This window comes from Eptesicus fuscus, chromosome 21, assembly GCF_027574615.1.
Source record: "Eptesicus fuscus isolate TK198812 chromosome 21, DD_ASM_mEF_20220401, whole genome shotgun sequence".
In the NCBI taxonomy this organism is placed as follows: Eukaryota; Metazoa; Chordata; class Mammalia; order Chiroptera; family Vespertilionidae; genus Eptesicus; species Eptesicus fuscus.
The window spans coordinates 39,153,935-39,172,740 of NC_072493.1; the positions used below are offsets into that span (position 1 = coordinate 39,153,935).

General features: G+C 55.0%; 1 protein-coding gene across 1 annotated transcript; it reads right to left on the minus strand.

Moving 5' to 3' along the window:
• Positions 1-1,620: 1,620 nt before the first annotated feature.
• On the minus strand, positions 1,621-18,429 carry CADM4 (cell adhesion molecule 4). The gene is made up of 9 exons (XM_054710991.1): positions 18,319-18,429; positions 6,246-6,392; positions 5,728-5,880; positions 5,361-5,495; positions 4,851-5,015; positions 4,611-4,701; positions 4,301-4,473; positions 3,137-3,265; positions 1,621-2,666 (listed from the first exon to the last, which is right to left on the minus strand). Exons 1-9 carry the CDS (start codon positions 18,380-18,382, stop codon positions 2,557-2,559), a joined length of 1,167 nt encoding a protein of 388 aa, XP_054566966.1. The 5' UTR covers positions 18,383-18,429; the 3' UTR covers positions 1,621-2,556.
• Positions 18,430-18,806: the final 377 nt, after the last annotated feature.

The following is an 18,806-nucleotide window of genomic DNA, read 5'->3' on the forward strand; positions in this document are numbered from 1 at the left end:
TCCTCCAGCTCCAACCCGGATAAATAATTACTGCTCTTTTAGGTGTCAGGCCCTGTGCTAGCAGGCACTATGGTTTCCGCAGTGAACAAGACATACCCGGCCCCTGTCGTCATGATGCCCCAATCAAAGGAAGGAAATCCACACATTATCAGAACCACAATCTGGAGTGGTCAGACTTGGAATGAATGGAGCATAGGAGGCTGTTGGGGGACTAGAGGAGGTGTCTGCCCCAGCCTGAAAAGGATTCCAGAAGGTGATGATCTTTAAGCCAAGGATTAATAGAAGCCAATTGGAATGGGAGTCCTGCTGGCAGAGGGAAGAGTTTACGGTAAAGGCCTAGAGGAAGAAGAAGAGAAAAAAGCAATACATGATTTCATTGAGGAAGCGAAAGCAGATAGTATGCCTGGAACCCAGAATCAGGGAGGGTAAAGACTCCTATATAGTATATAGGTGGTGCTGAATTCAGACTTTATGCTGAAGATATTGTAGGAGTCCAGGCTTCCTGGAAGTGACTCAAATTCCAGCTTAAAACTCTCCGATGGGATCCCATTGTGCTTAGAGAAAATCCAAACTTTATCAGGGCCTGGTCCTGTTTACCTCTGACCTCACCTACCTCTCTTTATCCTAACTCCATTTCCCATCAAACACCCCGGTCTTTGTCATCTCGGGTCTTTGCCCTTGCTGTTCCCTTTGCCTACAAATGCTTTCCCTCTGATCTTCAAATGGCTGCTCGTGTTAACCATTCATATCTTGGCACAGATGTCAATCTGAGAGGCTTTCCCTGTTCTGTTTTTTCTAAAGTAGCACCTCCAGATTTGCTACAAAGTGAGTGGGGCTGTGGATAAAGCAGGATTGGCTGTGAACTGATGGCTTTTGAAGCTGGGGTGAAGGATGCATGGACTTCACTGTCCTGTTCTGCCTATTTGTGTGTTTGAAGTTTTCCATAATAAGTTAAAATAAAATAGTACTCCTCATCCCCTTCCTCTGCATTTTTTCTTAACGGCAAGCTGGAATTAAGTTCTTTTTTCCTTGTGAAAGCTTCATGAAGGTAAAACATGGAGTCCCCTTTTCCACTTTGGGGCCTTATGTTTCAGATTTGTGTTATGCTGTCTGGAACACCAAATATTTGCCTCTAGACCTTTGAGCAGCACCTGGCACAAAGTAAGAGGTCAATATATTTTTTAATCTAAAATTGGAATCACTCATTTAAATTTTGGAGAATGAAGGGCCTGGAATACAAGGTTAAGGGGCTTTGACTTGCTCTACAGGTGATAGGGAGACAGGGTAAGGTTTTGAGAAAGGCAGGATCAGGGTGAGATGTGACTGATTGAAAACTGCCCTGGAGACAGATGTCTGGGGTGGGGGTGAGCCACAGGAAGGGTCCAGGTCATGGGGTGGGGATAGGGTAGCTCAGTAATTACCGAGGAGATAAGACTGACTATTTGGCTGAACGAGTGTCTAGGAAAAACTGAGTTTCCCCCTCCAGGAGGGTCAAGGTGCCATTGATGAGACCCAATTTTGGCCTGTATGGTTCACCAGCGACTCCTCTCCCTCCCCCCTCCCAACAGGGTGCAGCTTCGGGCAGAAGGACAGACACACAACTACCACAAACATGTGTTCTCTCCTCAGTTTAATGGTGGTTAGTGGGATTGCCAAACCCCCTTCCCATTCCCCTCCCTGCCCCATACAAAATGTTGTGTTGTGGTGTTTTGTTTTGTTTTTTTAAAACAAGAAAAAGGGGGCAAAAGCCAGGAATGGGGGAGGAGGGCATAATCTGATATTTTCATACAGATTTTTTATTTTTTTAATATATTATATATAAAACCATAGAGACCAACACCCTCCCTAAACTCCTTTCCCCCTCCCTGGGGGGGGCCTGGAGGAGAGCTGGGGAAGGCCCCCCCAGGAGTGGGTGGACAGAGAGACAAATATAGATAGGACAGATGTGGGGGGAGAAGGTAAAGGGAAGGGAAGCTGGAACCTGGGGAAGGGGGATAGGAGAAAAGGGCTGGGGCTGTCTCCCTCGCCTCCTCCATCAAAGTTATGACACAAAGACACAGAATCCCTGTTTCCACACCCTCCCCCCCACCCTTACCCCCACCGTGCAAACATGGCTTTGCAAAGAGGTGCCCAGAGCTCTATGGAGCTCCTACAATGGCTGGCATGGGGTCTCGGACCCCCAAAGAAATCTGTGTTTCCCTTCCCTGCCCACCCCACCCTTCCCAGAATCTGATCCCCTCCCCACATGACCTGGTTCTGCAGCTTAGGGGCCCTGGCCTTCCCCCAGTTACCTTCCCCCAACCCATTCCCTACCGCCCTCCCTGGATTTGGGGGATCTGGACCTTTGGCCCCTACCCCCTGGGGGGCCCCAGACCTCTGGGACCTTGCTTCTGGCCCTCGCAGAGACCTAGGCATATGACACCCCCATCCCTGCCCAAACGTCTGAGGTGTTAGTGGTGGGGAGAGATGCCCACCATCTCAGACTCTGGCAAATGTCTTTGCAGCTGGCAGTGGGGTGGACCCTAGCCCAGGCCCAGGCCTGGGGTAGAGATGGGGTCAGATGAAGAATTCTTCTTTCCTCTTGTGTCCGTCACTGCCATTGAGGAAGGCTTCTCTCGCTTCTCCCTGCTCATCCAAACCACTGGCCTCGTGGGTCAGATAGGAGCCTGTGGGGTGACCCAGGAGTTGGACGGAAATAAAAGGGAAGAAGGAGACAGACAAGACAGACATCAGACAAGGAAGAGGGAGAAAAGGAACACAGGGAATAGCAAAATGGGCAGAGAAAGAGGTGAAGCAGAATTAGGAAGATACCAAAAGTTCACGGAAGGATCCACCCTTATCTGCTCTCCTGGTGATTCCCCTTGCTCTGTTCCCAAGGAATCCAGCAATTAGGAAGGTAAGTCATTTAATTTAAGCCCACGGATCTAATTCAGCTTCAGCGTTTCACCCCTTTTATTCATGGGCAAAACACCTGCCTCTTTGGGAATACTGGCCTCAGATCCCACAGGGTTTGAATCCTGGTTCCAGGCTCTGCCCTCTCTCGAATTCCGTCTCTAGACCCCGCCCCCTGACCAATCCCGCAACCAACTACAACCCCCGCTGAATTCAGACACACACCCCCCTCCCCACCACTCACCCTTCTGCCGGACCGAGCACCAGACCATGCCCACCAGCACACATATGATCAGAAACACCAGCAGCGCCAGGATGCCGCCCACAATGGCGTAGGGCACGGACGTCTGAGCCTCTACCACCGCACCGGGGTCTGCCAGAGGAACAGGGTGCCCAGGACCAGGTCATGGGAGGACCGTCCCAGCCGGGCCCATCGCTGCCAACCTGTTCAATCATTCCATCCACCCCCCTCTAACCGCGCCCCTTAACGTGCCATGCCCCTCAAATTACTGCCACCTGCTGGGCCTTTCTCATGGCTTCCCTCTTTCCTGGTGTTCCCCTACCTCGAGGAATGCGTGGTGGATTATACACCGCCCCACTGGCTCCTGAGTCATTTTGCTAATACCTGCTCTGCCTCCTCTCCTCACCGCACCCCCAGAGAACAGAAACAGCACAGAAACTTCCCCAGTAGAACCTCAGGTCCAAGTCCCTTACCATACCTTGTCCAAAATGCTTCTGGTATCTAAAATGCTATCTAGGGCCCAAACATTTCCAAAATTCCTGCTGCACCGTTATAAGAGTTAAACCCACAGCATTTTTTGCTAGGGGCTTTCCAACCACTTTATTTTATTTATTTTTTATTTTTTTGGTTAATCCTCCCCCGATAGTATTTTCCCATTGACCTTTTAGAGAGAGTGGAAGAGAGAGGGAAAGACAGAGAAACATCATCTATTGGTTGCCTCCTGCACCTGCCTTGACCAGGGTCAGGGCGGGGGGAGGAGCCTGCAACCAAAGTACGTGCCCTTGGCCGGAATTGAACCCGGGACCCTTTGGTGCGCAGGCTGACGCTCTACCCACTGAACCTAACCGGCTAGGGTCCTTCCAACCACCTTCTATATTTAGCTCATATAATCTTCATAAACCCTGAAATAGGTGCTATTGTTCATTTCCACTTTACCCATGAGGAAACTAAGGAGCAGACTATGTCACCGGCAATAGGATGTTGCAGAGCCAAAACTGAACCCAGACGGTCAGTCTGGCCTCAGAACTACAAGAACTTTGTGGACTGTTGGACCTCTGGAATCAATCCCTTTGCACAGGCCCCGCCCACCCAGGACAAGGCAGGGACCCCGGGAGGCCACGCCCCTGCCCTGAGCCCCGCCCCCAGGCCCCCGCAGCCTACACTCACCGTAGACCACGAGCACATAGAGCGCCCTCGCGTGGCCGTGCTTGTTCGACGCCTCGCAAGTGTAGGTGCCATTGTCTGCCGATACCAGGCCAGGCAGTGTGAGCGTCTCCCCGAACGCCTCGGCCCGCTCCGGCAAAGACTCATTCCCGCGGCTCCAGCGGATCTGATTTGGCCTGGACGAGGGTAAAGTACAGTGAGAGTAAGGGACGCAGGCGCCAGCACCCAATCCTGACTTCTCCGGAATCCAGATATGGAGCCTCTAGGAATAAGAGGGTCCCTACTCAGGAGTCTCAGGCCCCAGAGCTCTCACCTGGGGTTCCCCGTGACAGCACACGTCAGCACCAGCGTGTCTCCCTCCCTCACCACAGCTTGCGAGGCATGGATCCGGGCCGTGGGGGAGTCTGCAGGCAGAAGCGAGATGGGAGGGTGGCTGTCAGGGCCATCACGCGGGGTTGGAACCCTCCCGGGGTCCAGCGGCTGGCGTTGGGGCTCCTCCCCCGCCCCCCCACCTCCTTCCCCCGAACGGGTCCCTGCCCCGCCGGGCACTTACACTGCACGTCCAGCACGTACTGCGTCTGCTTGATGTGCCCCGAGGGCAGCGCCTGGTTCTGCGCCTCGCAGATGACGATATCGCCGTCGTCCTTGCGGTCCACGCGGAACCTCACTGTGCTCGCCACGCTCCACACCTTGCCATTTTCCCTGCTGCTGCTCACACCTGCCGGGCCCCGACGGCACGCCTTCAAGTCCGGGATTCCGGCTCCGCCCCCGAGGGGGTATTGCCCCCCGCCCCAGCCAATCCCAAAGCAGGCTATCCGCTAAGCCACGCCCCTAAGCCACAGGCCCCGCCTCTAGTCTCCCAAATCAAGCCCTCAATCCCGCGTTCCTCTTCCCAAAGCTCCTCCCCCCGCCGCTCCACGTCCTCTCACCCGTCCCTGCATTCAATCGCTGCATCTTGCGCGCGTGGCCCGTGTCCCCCTGACCCGCGCGCTCTCCTCCAGGTCCCGCCCCTCGCTGGCACCTCCCCTACCCCCTCGTACCCCACTTTCTGTGGTGATGATACCTTTCAGCTCTTTGCGGTCGCGGTACCAGCGCAGAACGGCAACCGGGCGGGACCGCGGGACCAGGCAGCTGAGCTCCACCTCGCCGCCCTCCACCGCCTGCTCCCGCACTTCCACCACGGGATTCTCTGGGGCCACTGTCGCAGGGAGAAGTGGGTAGAGGGGGGAGGTCAGGGGAGACAGCCAGGAGGGTTCAAAGTGACCAGGCAGCGGGATTTCAGGCAACAAGGGTCAAACAGAGAGCCCCGGAGGTCAGGCAGGCCAGCCGTCGCTGCCTGGGCCCAGGTGTCCAGGAGGTTGAAAGCAGCCAGGGCAGGGTCCCGGGATCAGGGAAGGGCAGAGGAGAACGGAGGAGGGAGGGGTGGTTACCCAGGACCGTGAGCGTGGCGATCTGGTGGTGGGTGTCCTCCGTGTAGAGCTGGCAGAAGTAGCCTCCCTCGTCTTCCAGGCGGGCATCTGAGAGCCGGATCCGCACCCTGCGAGGGGAGAACTCCTCAAGCTGGAAACGCTCATCCTTCAGGGCTAGAGTGAGTGAACCAGGAGTGAACGCGGGGGATCCTGGCCTCAGGGGTTCGACCCTGGCTCCAGGAGCTTCGAGTCCAGCCCTCTGCCTCTTTCTCCAGCCAGACCCAGGTATCTGAGGTGCCCACCGAGTTACTTACTCCCTGGGGGGACCAGAATGATTCAGGACCTCCCCCCCCCCCACAGGAGCAGGGTTCAAACCCCCCAGCTCCATGCTATGTGAGGACCCAGGAGCCCGAGCCCCCAGCCCCTTCCTCCCTCAGACCCAGGAGCCCAGAGTCTCAGCTCTGCCCGCTTTCCGGTCACAGGAATCAGCTCCCAGCCCTCCTCCCTCAAGACTCAGGATTGCGGAGCCCAGCACTCACCGCGGGTGCCGTTGAAGAAGAGGGTCTGGCGGGCTGGGTTCTGAATGACGACTATGGACCCATCATACTGGTGCAGACGGCAGGTTATCTCCGCCACCCCGCCCTCGGCCACCGTCACATTCTCTGTCTGTACTTCTTGTCCCGCCCCTGGACAGGGTAGGAGACTCACTGAGGGCTGCAGTTCTCTCTCCCATCGGTTCCTCTCCCATCCAAACCTCCAACCCCTCTCCTTCCCCTCACATTCAGTTTATCGCATCCAGCATTTCCTGCAGGCTGGAGTCCAAGAGATGGACTCTAGTGGGGGCTGCCCAGGGCACCCTGGGAGCCCAGAGGAAAGGGAGACCAAGACTGCCTGGGGACTCTTCCCAAAAGTGGGAGAGATGACTTCTGAAAATGGTTTGCTAAAACCTCACAAAATCCTGCCAATCAAGAGGTTCAAGTCTTTGTGTTCACTTTAAGAACACCTGTGAAACTGCCCAGGTCATCAGGGGTATGCACATTCAAAAAGCCACCAAGTAGCCCTGGCTGGTGTGGGTCAGTGGTTAGAGTGGCAGCCTGGGAATGGAAGGGTCGCAGGTTTGATTCCTGATCAAGGGCATTTACCTGGGTTGCAGGTTCAATCCCTGTCCGGGTTGGGGTGCATTCAGGAGGCAACCAATCGATGTATTTCTCACATCGATGTTTCTCTCTCTCCCCCTCACTGAGAAAAGCCACCAATATCTGCAGGATGTCACTTTACAGAAGCAATGTGTGCCATCCCATCATTACAATGGTGGGGTTGGTAAATGTGCCCAGGCTAAAGAGTGGGGCTGGATGCAGGGTCAGTAGCACAAAAAGAGTGCTGAATTTTTAAAAATATATTTTATTGATTTTTTTACAGAGAGAAGGGAGAGGGAGAGCGAGTTAGAAACATCTATGAGAGAGAACATCAATCAACTGCCTACTGCACACCCCCTACTGGGGATGTGCCCACAACCAAGGTACATGCCCTTGACCGGAATTGAACCTGGGACCCTTGAGTTCGCAGGCCGACACTCTATCCACTGAGCCAAACTGGTCAGGGCAAGAGTGCTGAATTTTTAAAAATATTTTTTTATTGATTTCAGAGAAGGAAGAGGGAGAGAGAGACAGAAACATCACCGATGAGAGAGAATCATTGAATGGTTGCCTCCTGCTCGCCCCACACTGGAGATCGAGCCCACAACCCAGGCATATGCCCTGGGAATCGAACCTCTACCTCCTGGTTCATAGGTTGATGCTCAACCACTGAGCCACACTGGCCGGGCAAGAAGTGCTGAATTTTTGCTGTGCATGCTTAAAAATGCAGAGAATGCTGAACATAAGGGTTTAGATATAGATCCTCTGGTCACTGAGTACATCCAGGTGAAAAGCTTCCAAGATGCAGTGCAGAACATACAGAGCTCATGAGCAGATTAACCTATGTAGGAGCTCTCCCTGCCCCCTGGAGATGGCCCACTGAAGAAGAGCAGATAGTCCTAAACCAGAGAGGAAGTTGCATGAAGAAAAAGATATTCCAGAAGAAACAAAAACGTATGGCCTGGGAGTAAATTCAGCATAAAATAAATACTAATAAAAGTAAAAAAAAAAACAACAAAAAAACCCTGGCCAGTGTGGCTCAGTTGGTTGGGCGTTTTCCCATGTACCAAAAGGTTGCCAGGGCACATGCCCGGGTTTAGGGCTCGATCCCTGGTAAGGGATGTGCAGGACTGATGTTTCTCACATCAGTGTTTCTCTCCCTCCCTCTTTCTTCCACTCTCTAAAAAATCAATAAAAACAATTTTTTAAGTTGTTTTTAAAAGACTGCCTAGGGAGATGGGGGATTAGAGAAGGCTCTGGAAGAAAGCTCTATTGGATCCAGATCTCGAGTAAACAGGAGCTTGACCAGGTGTGGGAAACTGCGAGGTGTTCACTGAACCCCATCTTCCACACCTGGGCTCATGTTGTAGCTTGTCTGCGGGGATGGCCACAATCCTCTTCCCTTCTCTGCACATGCCCTTTGTAAGGTGGCTTTGCTGCTCCACCCATTGAGGCACTCAGACCCTGGGAATCTGGGCACGCCTCGGGACTTGCTCTGATCAACAGAATTTGCTAGAACCTAGGCTTCAAAAGCCCTTGCAGCTCCCACTCATGCCCTCTTGCTGCCCTGAGACAATTGAGCGAAGATGCCCAGACTAGCTTCCTTGAAGATGAGAGAAGCCCGGCCAACAGCCAGGACCCCCCGCCAGCCATGTGAGTGAGGCCATCCTGCACCATCCAGCCCCAGTGAGACACCAGGTGACTGCAGCCATAGGAGTGACCCCAACTGTGACCAAGAGAAGAACTGCCCCATTGATCCAGTCCAAACTGCTGAGCCCAGAGTTGTGAGCAAATAACGTGACTGTTTAAAGCCACCATGTTTTATTTTTATTTTTTTTAAATATATTTTTATTGATTTCAGAGAGGAAAGGAGAGGGAGAGAGATAGATAGAAACACCAATGATGAGGGAGAATGATCACCAATGATCACTGATCAGCGGCTTCCTGCACGCCCCCTACTGGGGATCAAGCCCACAACTCAAGCATGTGCCCTGACTGGGAATCGAACCATGACTTCCTGGTTCATTGGTCGACGCTCAACCACTGAGCCACACAGGCCAGGCTAAAGCCACTACATTTTAGACGGGCTGTTACACCCCCAAAGTTAACTGGTACAACACATAATTAAGCTACATTTCCCAGGGTCCCTTGTACTTAGGTGGGACCATATGACTGACTTCTGGTCAATAGGATGTAGATGGAAGAGAGAAACACCTCTTCCAAGCTGGCTCATCTCACATTCTTTTTCTTTTCTTTTTTAAATATATTTTATTGATTTTTTACAGAGAGGAAGGGAGAGGGATAGAGAGCTAGAAACATCGATGAGAGAGAAACATCGACCAGCTGCCTCCTGCACACCCCCTACCGGGGATGTGCTCGCAACCAATGTACATGCCCTTGACCGGAATCGAACCTGGGACCTTTCAGTCCGCAGACCGATGCTCTATCCACTGAGCCAAACCGGTTTCGGCTCTTTTTCTTTTCTTTTTTCTTTTTAGAGAGAGTGGAAGGGAAAGAGGGGTCGGGGGAGGAGGGGGGGAGAGACACAGAGAAAGAGAGAGAGAGAGAAACATCAATGTGAGATACATTGATTGGTTGCTTCCCGCATGCGCTCCAACCTGGCTGGGGATCGAACCTGCAATCCAGATATGTGCCCTTGACCAGGAATCAAACCTGAGACCCTTTGGTTCAAGGGCCAATGCTCTAACCACTAAGCACACCAGCCAGGGCATCAGTCCTTCTTAACGGCTGAATGGAGAGAACTCCAGGGAGCCTAGAGAGGATAGGATCACGAGCTGGAAGCCTGGGGCCCTGACTCACTGCCCCCCTGTGACTTGTCAGCACAGAACTGTAACATGAGCGAGGAATACACTTTTTTTTTTGTAATGCCACTGAGATTCCAGGACTGTTTTGTTACGGACGTTAACCGACTCTGATTAACACAGCCGAGGAACAAGGTAGGTGATTAGTAAGAGGGTGTTTCCAGCAGAGAAAACAGCCTGGAAGAAAGCTCAAAGCTGAGATTAATCATCATCAGCCTCACCATCATCATTGTCACTGTCGTCTTCAAAATAACAATCACAACAGCTATTGTTTATTAGGCACTTGCTGTGCTAAGGACATTACCTGTATAATTTCCATGTAATCATCACAATATCGGAATTAAGGTAGGCACCAGTTTTCAATCACGTTTTCTCCCAATTCCCATTTTATAGATGAGAAAATTAGTCCAGAGAGAGAAAACGACTTGCTTAAGGTCATAGCCCAAGCGTGGCAGACCCAGGACCTGCATCCAGATCTCTCTGATTCTGTATCCTAGACCTACACCCACTGCTGGCTGTCTGGGTGCATGTCCAGCTTTGGTGAGGGGCTGTGGGGTGTGCTGGTGGAGGGCCTCAAATGTCACGCTAGGAGATGAGCTTCTCTCTTGAAGGCCAGTGTAGGGTTTGAAGCAGGAAAGAACCATGATCACACCTGGTTATATACCTTTAAATGTTGGATAACGATCGCTTCATGTCTCTTACAGGCTGTCTTATTCATTCATTTGAGTATTTCCTAGGCAGTGGGTAGGTTTCCCAGGGCTGCATGCCCAGAGATGAGTCAGAAAAGGTCCCTGTCCTGGAGGGCCTTTCAAGATTTATGTGGTGTTAGACACAAATCACTGTAATGTCCCATCTAGCGTGTTCTATTCCCTGTAAGAAGGATAGGGAACCTCATTTGGGGGCTGGGGGGTGGAAAATATTAATTCCAGAAGGCCGAGAGAGCTAGCTTTCTACCCCGACATCCATGCTTCCCTTTCTCCTCAGCTAAGGAACCCTGATGGTATTTTATGGCTGCCCTAGGCCTGGCAGAAAGATGTATTTCCCAGACTTTCTTGCGGCTAAGTGAGTCCATGTGAAAGTCCTGTCCCATTGGATGTAAGGAAAAGTGTCATGTGGTCATTTGGGGAGGATTTCCGAAAAGGGGGGCCAAGGCCCTTGTCCACCAGGTCACCTTTGTGCTGCTTGGAGCTAGGATGGTGATGCCTGGAGTCCTGGCAGCCATGTTGGGCCATGAGGACAAGGGCGGTAGGGATGGTGCAACCAGGAGCTGAACGGTACCTGGGCCTCTGGTGATGATGTAGAGCTGCCGTAAAAGACCTGAATGCCTATTTCGGGACTTATTTTATGTTTAGTATAACTTTTTGTGTTTTTAAGCCACTAATAGTGACTTATCTAGTACCTCCTGGAATATCAAGCTTCACATGTCCAACCCAAATGTTTTCCTTTTCATGTTTTCTCAATCTCAGTAAACGTCACAACCATCTACCTGGCTTGCTCAGGCCCCAAACCTAGAAATCATGCAAGTTCTTCCCCTTCCCCTCACCTCTAACATCTTTTCCATCAGCAATATCTATCCACTCTACTTCCAAAATATATCCCATACCCATTCATCTTTGTCTCTTTGACCATAACCCTAGTTCAGGGGTGGGGAAACTTTCTTTTAGCCAAGGCCATTTGCATATTTATAACGTCATTCATGGGCTATACAAAATTATCAACTTAAAAAAATTAGCCTGCTATATTTGGTCAAATATTTAATTAACTCACCCTTAATGCCTTGGCTGGGACCGACCAAATGATTTCATCGGCCTTATACGGCCCGTGGGCTGGACGCTCCCCACCCCTGCCCTAGCCCAGGGGTCGGCAAACTCATTAGTCAACAGAGCCAAATATCAACAGGACAACGATTGAAATTTCCTTTGAGAGCCACATTTTTTAAACTGAAACTTCTTCTAACGCCACTTCTTCAAAATAGACTCGCCCAGGCCGTGGTATTTTTGTGGAAGAGCCACACTCAAGGGGCCAAAGAGCCGCATGTGGCTCGCAAGCTGCAGTGTGCCGACCACTGCCCTAGCCCAATGACACTATCTCTTACTTGAACCATTTTCCCCCTCAAAGATTTTTTTATGGGTTTTTGGAGAGAGAAGAAGGGAGAGGGAAAGAGAGAGAAATATTGATGTGAGAACGAAACACTGATCAGCGTCTGGCTGCCTTCTGCATGGCCCCCATAGGGGATCGAGCGTGCAACCTGGGCATATGCCCCGACCAGGAATCAAACCAGCGACTTTTTGGTGCATGGGACGATGCCCAAACGAGCCTTACTGGCCAGGGCTCTTACTTGGACCTTTAAGAACTGCGCATGGGCCTCCTTGCGTCCATCCATGCCTGCCTCCCACCAGGCCCTTCTCCACACAGCAGCTAGATGGATTTTCCAAAAAAGTAAATCAGATCAAGTCACCTCTCTGCTTAAAACCCTTCATTAGCTGCCCATTACACTTAGAATAAAATCTAGATTCCTGCCCTAGCTGGTTTGGCTCCATGGATAGAGCATTGGCCTGCGGTCTGAAGGGTCCCAGGTTCAATTCCGGTCAAGGGCACATGCCTGGGTTTCTGGCTCAAGCCCCAGTGGGGGGGGGGGGGGAGGGGGGGGGCGTGCAGGAGGCAGCCGATCAATGATCCTCTCTCATCATTGATGTTTCTATCTCTCTCTCCCTCTCCCTCCTCTCTGAAATCAATAAAAATATATTTTTAAAAAATCTAGACTCCTTCCCTGGGCCTTCAACGTGCTACGTGGCCTGGCCCCTCTCTGGCTACAGTTCCAATCACCCTTACTTCACTCCAGCTCGCTGGCCTTGACGTCCTACAAGCATGCTCCTCCCTTTGCCTGGAATGTTCTTTCCCCTTGATCACCCCAGGACTGCCTCCTGTTCCCATTCGGGTCTCTGCTCATATGGACACCTCTTCAGAGTGACTTCCTCTCACTCCCCAGCCCTTCACCTCCAGAACGCTTTCTATTTCACCACCGCTGTTGTATTTCCTGTGTGGAAAGTTCACTGAAATTATTTTACTAATTTCCTCACTTATTTATTGTCCCCCATCACTAGATAGATTCTCCAGGAAGCAGGGATAGAAACCATGGGGTTTACGGCCATGCCCTTCGTGCCTAGCAGTGTGCCTGGCACTTGATAAATGTTTGGAGACGGAAGAATGAATGGCACGTGTCAGGCAGGATCTCAGTTCAGCCTCACAACAACTTTGTGGCGTCGCTATTCTCACCTTAAGCACCTGGGTTGATCCCAGTGGGACCACTGGCCATCTGTGTGACCTGGGGCCGTGGCTTAACCTTTCTGAGCCTCAGGCGCCCCGCCTGTAAAATGGGGATAAAGCCAATGTCTGCCTCATCGGGATTAGCCCAGTGCCTTGGGCTCAGAGAGCCCTCTGCAAAACTGCTATTATTACAGCCTCCAGGAACTTGCCCATGCACACGAAAACGGGCCTGCCTGCTTCATCTGGCGCTTTAAAAAAAACATTTTGAAGCCTAGCCATGGATCCCGCACCTCAGGGCTAGCCCAATACTAGCCCCCCATTTTACAGACGTGGAGAAATGAGGCTCAGGGGTCCCAGGCAACTTGGTGGCAGAAACTCAATACCTCCGGAGAGCCATCAGGATGCCCCCCAAATTTATCTCCTGCTCTCTGCTTGAGGGTGCACATGGGGTGAGGGTGGGGTTTTTTGTCGTATTCCCTCCCCCTCCTGAAGACTCAGTAACCAACAGTGTTTGTGCCTGGAATATTAATGCCCCAGGAGCTTTTGTTTTGGGGTTGGGGGGTGGTGAGGCGGGACTTTCTGGTCAGAGAGGGGTTGAGCTTTGGGGACTAGGGCGCTGGCCCTTTAAACTGTGTTGACAGCCTGGAGTTGTCATGGGGATGGTGCCTGGAAAAGAGATGGGAGGGTTTGGGAAAGAGCGGCTGAGCAGGTGACATGTAGAGACCCAGAATCCAGCACTCTGCTCCCTCAGACCCAGGAAACCAGCCCCAACCGCCTCCTCTCCCAGGCTCCTCCAGGCTCCTAGCACCCTCTTCCATCAGGACCAGGAAGGAGTCTGAAATCTCAGCATCCTCCTCCCTCCATCCCAGAAGTCCCCAGCCCCCAGCCTCTCCTCTCTCAAACCCAGGACTCTGGGCCTTCAGCCCCCTCCTCCGTCAGGACCCAGGAGCCAGGGGTCCAGAGTACACAGCTGGTGGATGTTTCCATGGAAACTCAGTGGGGTGGGGGAGCACTTCCTGGGTCCTGAGTCAGCGAATACCCAAGGGAGTCTCAAGGTCACGGTTCCAGGAAGGTCACAGCCACCCCTCCGTATCCGCTCCCCAGGAGGTTTGTGGCATCATGCCTTCTTCTCCCACTTCCTCCCCTAGGGAGGTGGTACATCCCTGCGTCCTGATTGAACACCCCCTCAGCCCCCCATCAATGGCGGAGTCCGAACATCCTTGCACAAAGCATCAATTCTTCCTCAGCTCAGCCTTGTGAAGGCGCCTGTATTCGCAGGACCCAGGCATCAGGGTCCCAGCCCCTCCTCCTCCAAGACCTAGGAGTATGGACCCCCAGCCCTTCTTTCTTGGAACCCTCCTCCCTCAGACTCGAGTCCAGCCTCCAGCCCCCTCCTCCCTCAGAGTCAGGAGTCTCAGCCCCCAGCCCTTTCTCCCTCATACCCAGGAGTCCAGGCCCCCACCCCACTCCTCCCTCAGACCCAGGAGTCCAGGCCCCCACCCCCCTCCTCCCTCAGACTCAGGAGTCCAGGCCCCCAGCCCCTCCTCCCTCAGACCCAGGAGTCCAGGCCCCCACCCCCCTCCTCCTTCAGACTCAGGAGTCCAGGCCCCCACCCCCCTCCTCCCTCAGACTCAGGAATCCAGGCCCCCAGCCCTCCTCCCTCAGACCCAGGAGTCCAGGCTCCCACCCCCCTCCTCCCTCAGACCCAGGAGTCCAGGCCCCCAGCCCCTCCTCCCTCAGACCCAGGAGTCCAGGCCCCCACCCTACTCCCTCAGACCCAGGGGTCCAGCCCCAGCCCCTCCTCCCTCAGACCCAGGAGTCCAGGCCCCCAGCCCTCCTCCCTCAGACCCAGGAGCCCAGGCCCCCACCCTACTCCTCTCTTGGAAACTTTTGACTCCAGGTCCACAGTCCTCAGCTCCCAGAGCCACAGTCCTGCCTCCCCCAGCCCTCTATCCCCCTCTTATCTGGGAACCAAGCATCAGGTGGGGGCTTAGGGGTGAGTCAGCAGCCTCACACACAAAGTCTCCCCTGTGGCCCCCACATTTCTGGGATATTCAGAACTCCCTGGATTCCAGGCCTCAGGCCCAGGGGGTGGGGGAATCCTCTGGAGTTTCCCCCTGAGTGTGTGTGGGGGGAGGTCAGCGGAGGAATTCCTGCTCCGGGAAGGGTGCAAGCCTGCACTGAGCGCTCCCTGTCCTAGCCACCCCCCCCTCAGTGGCCACTCTTCACCCCCCTCCTAGGGGGGCCCAGGCTCTGCTGCTGCCCTCGTGCCCTCCTGGGTGCCTGCGGAGGAGCCTCGGTGCCCGTTTCCCAGAAGCCCCGGAGGCCTGGGGTCTGCACAGGCCGAAACCAGTGGGTGCTTGGGTCCTGGTGCCACGAGCCATTGGGTGCCGGCGAGCCTGACTGTCTCCAAGTCTCCCCGCCCCACCCAGAGAGAGAAAGCTGCCTTTGTGTTCCCCAAGATGGGGACAGGCCAGGCTCGCACGACATTAACCCACCCAGGCCCCGGCCCCGCTGGGTCCAAGGTCTTGGAATCCTTTGCAGAATCTGACCTCAGCTCTAGGGGCTCAGGCATCCAGCTCATGGGTGGGTGGGGGTCAGTGACAGAAACTTCCCAAGACCTGTACCCGGGGCTGACTCACACTGGGAGGGGAAGCCCCCCTGTCCTCAGAGTAGCCGGGCAGAACTTTAGAAGGGAAAAGTGAGTCACTTCGGAGGGAAACACTATTCGGGATCAACAACACGCTCCCCCCTCCACACAGCCCCCCAACTCGAACAGCCTCTCTGTCTTTTCTCTGTATCTGGATGTCTGTTTCCTCCGCGCTGTCTGTTCCAAGCTCTGGCCTGTGTGCGTTTCTCTGTCTGCCTGTGTGCATCTCTAGGCAGGCTACCCATCCTCTTCCTCACTTCCCACCCTGGCATCAACCTCAGCATCTCCTGCTCTTCGTGGCAGACGAGTGAGCCAGGAAAGAGGGAGTACATCTTTGAAAGGACACACATGGACGCCATCTCCCATCCCCGCCGCTGCTGGCTGGGCAAGGTGAGCGAGGAAGGAGGGTGACGAAGAGGGCACCAGGCACACACCCTGAAACCTGGTGGCCACAGCCCTTCAGAAACATCCAACGAGAAGGAGAGCAGGCAGGGCCCTCTGAGATCGTGGACTCCAGCTCCCTGACCCCATGCTTTACAGAAGGGGAAAGGGAGGCTCCGAGAGGGATGGGGGGACGATACAAAACCGCACCAGAGAGGCCCAGTTCCTCGGCTCCCAGTCCAGAGCGCTTCCCACGACACCATTCTCTCCCGACTGGTTAAGCCCCAGGATTTAGAGAAAGTTTACAGAAGGGATTAGAGTACCAGGATGCGGGCGATTTTAAACAAGGGGAAAACCAGTAAAGCTACCTCCCAGAAGTGCTGGAGGAGAGATTCTTGCACTGAGTAGGTGGCCCCGTTGGGCCATCTTCTGATGCTAAGGCTCCAAAGTCCCACAGTTCTACGCTGTCAAGATTCTAGATGTCAGAGATGCCAAGATCCAGGATCTCCAAGAGGCCAAGATTTCAGAATGTGGAAGATGTCAAGGGCCCAGAATGCTAATGCCATCAGGGTTCCAGAACTGCAAAGGTGTCAAGATTTTTAGAGGTCTTGGCACTCTAGAATCCTAGCGGTGTCCGTGTTACCGAATACCCTCAGGGTTTTTGTTTACTGGATTAATTGGTTCTAGGATTCTGGGAGGCTGGATTTTAGAGCCTAAAAAAAAAAAATGAAGAAAAAATAAAACTGGAAGGAAATGTAGCCGAGGTAGCAGAGCACTCATCTGGGAAATTGCAGCGTGTCTGTTGCAAAGAAAGGAGGTAGGGACGCACGTCCGGAAGTGATGGCAGAGGCTAGGGAAGAAGGCAAGGTGGGCGGTGAAAGGCCAGCTTTGCCCCTCACCTAGTCTGGGGTTCAAGCTGGAATTCCTTCCCTGTCAGATCACCGAGTCCAACATCCCTACTTTACAGAGAGTGAAACCGAGCCCTAGAGAGAGAGGAAGGTCCTTGCCATCGGCGACGGTGGCAAATGGCGCGCGTCAGGATTGACACCCAGGCCCCCAGCCCTGTACCATCTGGTTCCACTCCTCTCCCAAATCTCACAGAACCTCCGGCCCTCCCACTCCTGCCCAGTCACCTCCCAATCCTCCCTTCCTCCCCAGATCAGCTTTACCCACCAGGGAGGAGGTGGCCTGTGACAAGTTCGAGGCACACAGTGTGAAGGGTGTGTGGGTGACATTTCCTGACCTTGTCCCCAGTCTCAGGGTCACGCTATCTTGGAGGTCTCCAGCCTCCCTCCGGGTGTGAAGGCTGTGTGGCTGGCTCTCTAGCTGCTCTGGAGGGGACCAGCTGGGTGTGTGACCGGGTGGGGAGGGGCAGCATTTGGGAGGCATTTGCTGAATCCACGTGTGTGCCCACATGCCGAGTTCACCACACAGTTCTCCCCCCCACTTTTCTCCAGGGCCTTTCAGGATGCCCTGCCTGACTCAGTTCCTCCCCAGGGGCACATAGTGCTGGAGAGGTGGAGGGATGGAGGATGGGAATGGGGATCCCAGGATGGAGGTTGTAAGGGTAGCGAGGGGAGGCGGCAGAGAGACAGTGGGACAGATAGAGGGGGTAGGGGAGGAATGAGAGAGAGGTGACAGAGGGGGTTGGAGAAACAGAAATGACAGAAAGACAGGGGACAGAGAAACAAGGGGATGGGACAGATGGGGGACAGAGAGAGAAACAAGGATGACAACAAGACAGGGTCAGAGAGGGAGAGCAGAAATACAGAGGGACAGAGAAGGGGGACTAGAGAGGATGACGAGGATGACGGGGGACAGAGTGACCCACTAAAAAGGAACAGAGACCAAGGGACAGAGGTGGGGGACAAAGAGGGTAGAGAGGTGGGGGAGAGGGAGGCAAGGAGAAAGGGGGGGCAGACAGAGAGAGGGGCAGGACTTCGGGACGGAGGGACGGGGGGGCAGAGGACAAGGGTAGAGGGACTAGGAGAGAGACTGAGGGACTCCGATGCAGGCGGACAGAGGGACGCGGAGAGCGGACAGAAGGACAGCGGGACCGGCCCGAGAAGGCGGGCTGGGGCGGGGGTGTGTGTGTGTGGGGGGTCTCGGTCCCTTTGTCCCCGCTGGGATCGGGGCCTGCGCGGGGCGGGGGAGCTGCGGCACGGCGGCCGGGGCCCGCGCCCCCTCCCCCGCTCGCGGCTCCCGCTCCCGACCCGCGCTGCGCTTTGTCCCGGGGAGGGGGCCCGGCCCGGCCCCGCGCGCATTGTTCGGCCTCTGCGGCCCCGCGGCGGCCGGGCTGTCACCGCGCTGAGCTCCCCGCCCTGGCCCGGCCGGCCGGCCCCGGCCCCCGACCTACCTGGCCCCGCCGCGGCCGCCCACAGCAGCAGCAGCGGCCACTGGAAGCGCCGGGCCCGGCCCATGGTGCCGCCGCCGCCGCCGCCGCTCGCTCCCGGCCCGGCACCTGCACCGCCCGCGCCGCCAGCCCCGCCCCCGCCCCGCCCCCTACCCGCCTGGTGGGCGGGGCTCCGGGGCCGGGGCGGGGCTCCGGGGCCGGGGCGGGGCTCCGGGGCCGGGGCGGGGCTCCGGGGCCGGGGCGGGGCTCCGGGGCCGGGGTCCGTCCGGGAAGGACGGGGAGACGGGGAGCCCCGGGCAGGCCACGAGACACTCTGCGTGGGAGAGGACCCGCGGGGAGGCGGGCGGGGGCGCGGCGCCCAGAGGCGGGGAGCCGGCCGCGCGGGGCTGGGAGCGGGACGGGGCTGGGTGAGCGCAGAGGGGGTGCGTGTTCCGCCGAGCAGCGCGAGTGTGTAGGTGTGCAAGGGTCAGAGCGTTGCGGGGAGCGCGTGC